Raw genomic sequence first — 5,374 nt, forward strand, 5'->3', positions numbered from 1 at the left:
TATGCTTTATTTCTAAGCTTTTACCTCTTTCTCCGGTGAAAATGTTGTTTCGCCGTAGCCGACGCCGAGTAGGCGTCGTCAGTGTGATTATTGTTGATAGTGCCAACTAGTTTTCCTCGTGATTGATTGTCATTGACACCGTCAGGCTTACCGGGAGAGGGAGTGAGTGAGTAGTAAGCGTCTGTGTCGCTGTGTTTGGCAGGTGTCTGTGTGGGCGGTGTCGTCCCATGGAAACTGTGGTGGAGAGCTTGTGTTGTAGGGAGGTGAGCTGTTTTGGTCGCTGGTCGAGGATCTCACCCCGCGGCCAGCAGATGTAACGTGCCTAACGCAGCATCCTGGATTTGAGGCATGCTGCCTGAATCCGTTTGTGCTACAAATAGCATATTCACACTTCAGACAGGATCATGGTCCCCTTCAAGCCAGCACGCACGAGTATGTTCATGGTTTATGTTTACTTTACCAATGTTTTTACACTGAGTCCTTTGAACAACAGCAATAGATGACAGGAGATGTGTTGCATGCACAAACATGCATAAGAGGCAGGCTTCAAATGACGTTTCCAACCTACTTACAGAGTTTAAAACTTAAGAATCTTTCCTACTTATTCCTAGGCAATACCGGTACACTGCGTACAGGCAGGCTATACGCTGGGCTTATGGAGTTTTAGGGAGGAGTATAAGGAAGCCTCTACCCTCTTGTGTGGTTTCAACCATCAGACAAAACTTCCAAAGTGGTGACCAAACCTATCAGGGCTTTCAATGGCCTCGTTTGGATGAGAATGAATAAAAATAATTGTTTATTCTGTTGTGATCGCCCAATTGCCCTTAAAATGTTATAAAGTACACAGAACACATGAAATTTAATAAGAAAAAACAGTTTATTGGCATTGCTTGTAAGGGTTACTAAACATTTACTGAACAAGGACAAGGATTACTGAACAAAGGCACAGGTTGCATGTAAACAAATCTATATAAAAAAAGCCCACTGATGAAGGACTAGACCTGAAACCTTTGCACATTGTTTCTTTTGCCTGCAAAAGTGTGGTCTTACCTGAGGGTCAACTGATGGTTCTCGCACTCACTCACACTCACTTACTCACACACAGTCACTCACACTCACACACACTCACACTCATGAATGCATATGCAGTGATACATGCAAAAGCATATCAAGCTGACACACAGTGAACCCAGACAACACCGCACACAGAGGTTGACAAGGCACAGGTAAAATGATTGGTAAATTATTTTGAATTACATAAAACAAATTTCATGCAAATAACAGACAGAGGAGCAGACATGCAGCATGCAGGACCCCTTGAATGGGGTACAGCGACAATTAATGCCACTTACAAAGACGAAAAAAAGTAATGATTTAGTGCAAAGTAAAACCAAAGCAACAACACACAAAACATGCAGAATACAGGAAACCACCACCAAATGAGATGACAGGGACAGAAGGAAAGAAGATAAATAACAACTAAAATAAATACTTACAACTAAATCATTGGACTTGTCTGTGGAAAAAAAAAAATAATAATGTGAATTTAGGTTCTCTTGTAGCGTGACTGCCGGGCTAGGAAGAGGCTGACGGCCTCCTCCTTAGGAACCTGTTCGAAGGATTTAGCGATGGGGGCGGGTGCATCGGAGGACAAATTAGCGCTAACCTCTCGAAGAGCTGCAGGTGAATGGGTGTAGCTTTCCTGAAGGGCCTTCATCAATGATGTTGCATAACCTGCAGATATAATAATAATAATACTGAATAAAGATCATTGCCACTGATCACAGATGTCTCGTGAGCCATCTCAAAATATGATAGAACTGCATGACACTGCTTACCGTATGAGGCTGCCTCTTGGATGGGACGCACCACATGGGCACCTTTTCTGAAGCCTGGATACCGCACGCAGTACTTCTCCGTCCCATCACTTTTCCGTGCTGTCTCACGGTTGGCATTGTGATTGTAATGCAGCGCCGCTAAGAGAAGCCTACAAAATAACACATTTGAGATTTTTTTTACTACAATAGGCATGATAATAGGTACTATTATTACTATAAAAGGCATAATAATTGGCTGTATTATTCCTTGGATAGCACTGACCTGCTATACATCCCAACGTATGAAAACCCTGTGTGCTTGGGTGCGAAGTGCAAGATGAGGGAGTGGTAAGCCTCAAGGGAGAATGTCTGATGCTGTGGAGACAGCTGTCGAACATCTTTCAGTAAGGCAGTCCTCGTGATTATGTTCTCCAACTTTACTGCTGCCAATGAGCCTGCAAAGACCAAGACAGGGAGGCAGACAGACACACAGATGGAAAACGTATAAATAGACAAGATAGATTCAGACAAAAATTCTTTTTTAATGGAAACACATGAAATGGTCCTGCATATGAATTATAGCAAACATAAACAGTAAACAGAATATTATGAGATTGCCAGGGAATGAAAAAATAATTTAATCATCATAGGTCACATGTCAAAGCACTCAGACAGCAAATACAACAAAACTGTAGAGCGTACATAATACCACATGCTGTGTGTACTGTACCTGGGTCCAGCCACTCTTTGTTGCGCTTGATCCCCGTCTAGAGGGCCATGGGCACAACTGGAGAAAGCAGGGGTGTCATGGTCATGGATGTCCTGGATGTGGTTGACTAAACTTTTCCATTTAGCCTCCATGAATGCTGGGTTGCCGTCTGGGGTTGAGGCTGCAGTCCAATAGAGGTGATTCACTATAGCAGGCCTCCACAGCTGTAGTTGGTCACACTCTTTGAAGCTGCATCCAATGCCTTCCCCAGACCTGTTTTAGAACAAATGGTATTAATTGATATGCACTAACAAAAACTGCTTCAAGGTTCCAACAATGGATACATACTTTTGGCAATGTGCCACACATCAAAATAATGCCGTGTCCCTTCAGGGCTCAGCTCCTCTCTCAACCATTTGGCAACCTAAGGAGAAATAAACAAACTTTTGTGGATGATTGACCTGTGTGGCCCTCCGTGTATCAGCAAACCACAAACATCCAGCTTCAGTGCAATTCAGATGTTTACATTCTATACTGCATTTTTATTGTAAATACCTGGCGATGACGGTCCGTGATCAGCGTTGCTAAATGCAGGTCCTTTCCCCTCAGCAGGCCAACACTGCGCTTGAGCCCTTCAAGCTCACACCATGAGCTGTTGGGGACCTCTGAGCTCTGCAACATGACATAACAGTGTAAGTGTAAAATGCTGGTGTTGTTGAAGGAGGCGTGAATGAACCGACGCGTTGCTGGTCCAAGCATTACGATACACTGTACTCTAGTTAGGCAATACACAAAGCTCTAAGCATCGTTGTACTAGTGGAAAGATGTTATATTAATATACAATCAGTTTACTAAATTGCAGAGTTCATTTCTTTGTCTAATAACATCAGGTTTACCTGAACAAGCTGAACATCCACCACCTTGTTCACTCTGTCCTCGATCGAGAGTAGGATCCATACTTCGAGCAGTGCCCAGGAGAATCTGACCTGGAATTAATTACAAATTTGAATTAGGTTTCAAGTTTTTAATAACCAAGGTCTGTAAAGACAATCCACCATGTCATCTGCAAATGCCAACTAAAGCCACCCTACATGATAACAAATAAAAAAATCAAAATGTGCAACTGGTCTATGAGCTCTCACACTGGTTTACCTGCAGTCACCAGCAAGAACTAGCCCGCCATCCATTGCCCGTGAGGTCACTAAAATTCTTCAGCTTGATCGTTTTGCCAGGCCTGAACGATTACAGGGATGGTGTAGCGCGCTGATGGCGAAAGTAACTGCTCGCACTGATGCACTGCAGGCCAAACAGAGTCAACATTCTTAATGTCTGGGTGGCCAAACATCCAGTGAAATGAATGGCCCCGCTTAACAGGAGGTTGCAGGTCGGCATGTTCCTGTGGAGCATTGGCTGGTTTTGCCAGAAACGGTGGTAGCCACATGATGCACAGACCTAGATATGTAAAAAAAAAAAAGAAGAAGAAAAAAAGAAGAAAAAAAGTGTAATCAACAGTATATCAGGATTCAATATAGATAAGGTACTGTACATTACTGGTCAAAGGTTTCATGTTTTCAATGAAACACACATGACCAATACAGTATAACACTCAAATATGATGCCATCACAAACCAATAGACTAAAGCCAGCCTGGTACATACATTGTAAATTAAATTAACTGGCAAGACAGTCAGAGCTATCAGATTGTAATTAGATATTCTGATTTTCTAATCAGATGGCCTGCTGCGTAAACAAAACCGTACCTGCTTGATCTTAAGAAAAGTTCCTTCCTGCTGCATGATGCTACTATCTGACCTCTCACAACAGGCCGGACAGATGACAAAAAGGCCCATCAGCTCCTCTTGGCAAACAATGAATGTCAATGCCACTACAAGAACAAAAAAATTGTTGTTGGGGGGGGGGCATTCAAACTACCAAAGCTACAGTACACAAAAATGAGCATTCAAAAATCTCACTTGTGATGGGGGTCACACGTGTAAGGTGGCTCCTCATCAAACAAGTCCTCCTCATGCATCGGCTCTTCGGGCACCCACGATAAGTCACTGATGACAGAGGCATTATCATCATCTTCATCTGTCTGTTCAGGACTAGCAAGGGGAGTGGAGGTTTGTGTGCCGAATGATGTCTATGTGCCCACGCTGACCATCTTGGGCTTCAGGTTAACCTGCACAGCTGTGGAGAGGCAGTAAACATACCCAAACATGAGACAATCATGGCAAATCTAAACTGGTATGTTTTTTGGTGTAGGCTATGTATTAATTTAATCAATGTGTATGGAAATGTTCTGATTGCATAGATACTGGCAATGTTTTAGAGACTATATCTAATAACTACCCCTTAAAATACCCAAGTTTTACCGTGAGACCATCGGGGGGGGCTTCAAAGAACACTGTGTCCCAGCGTCAGAAGTGGAGGAGGGCAAGGGCTGATCCCCAGTATCGACACTCTCCACAGTGTCTACACTGTCCACAGTCTCCTGCTGTGAGGCGTCTGTCAACATCTTGCAAAAACAAATATGAAAAAGGGTCAGCAAAATGCAAATGAGTGTAGTGGTGAAATAAGAGGTGGGTATACTATGAATACTTAGAACAGTGATTCGCAAGCACATTGGGTGTACAAGCACATTGCAGGAGTACATGGAAACATTTAATCATTTATTTTCAACTTGGAAGTACTGAGAATTATTTACTTATCATCTTTGAAATTCCAAGAAGATAAGTAAATATTCCCAGTCATTTCATAAGTCCATCAATAAAATGGGACGTGTGTGCTACAACTAACGTTAGTTTCCCAGTGGAAACAATAACCTATGGCACAGCCATAAAGCTTT

General features: G+C 42.9%; 1 protein-coding gene across 1 annotated transcript; it reads right to left on the bottom strand.

Moving 5' to 3' along the window:
• Positions 1 to 887: 887 nt before the first annotated feature.
• Positions 888 to 5,036, bottom strand: LOC127634387 (uncharacterized). Its single transcript, XM_052113923.1, has 12 exons — positions 4,902 to 5,036; positions 4,500 to 4,716; positions 4,287 to 4,411; positions 3,773 to 3,978; positions 3,604 to 3,613; positions 3,423 to 3,512; positions 3,082 to 3,198; positions 2,875 to 2,950; positions 2,101 to 2,272; positions 1,839 to 1,987; positions 1,667 to 1,734; positions 888 to 1,516 (listed from the first exon to the last, which is right to left on the bottom strand). The coding sequence occupies exons 2-12, from the start codon at positions 4,615 to 4,617 to the stop codon at positions 1,499 to 1,501; spliced, it is 1,149 nt and encodes a 382-aa protein (XP_051969883.1). The 5' UTR covers positions 4,618 to 4,716; positions 4,902 to 5,036; the 3' UTR covers positions 888 to 1,498.
• Between the last annotated feature and the right edge of the window lie 338 nt (positions 5,037 to 5,374).

This window comes from Xyrauchen texanus, chromosome 41, assembly GCF_025860055.1.
Source record: "Xyrauchen texanus isolate HMW12.3.18 chromosome 41, RBS_HiC_50CHRs, whole genome shotgun sequence".
Taxonomy (NCBI): Eukaryota; Metazoa; Chordata; class Actinopteri; order Cypriniformes; family Catostomidae; genus Xyrauchen; species Xyrauchen texanus.

Bases quoted from the DNA above. Each gene is read 5' to 3' on its own strand.
- LOC127634387 (XM_052113923.1), bottom strand. From the start codon at position 4,617: ATGAAGATGATGATAATGCCTCTGTCATCAGTGACTTATCGTGGGTGC. The intron at 2,951-3,081 runs GTATTTACAATA...ATTTCTCCTTAG, and splicing joins TCACGGACCGTCATCGCCAG to GTTGCCAAATGGTTGAGAGA. The intron at 1,988-2,100 runs GTCAGTGCTATC...GTTATTTTGTAG, and splicing joins TACGTTGGGATGTATAGCAG to GCTTCTCTTAGCGGCGCTGC.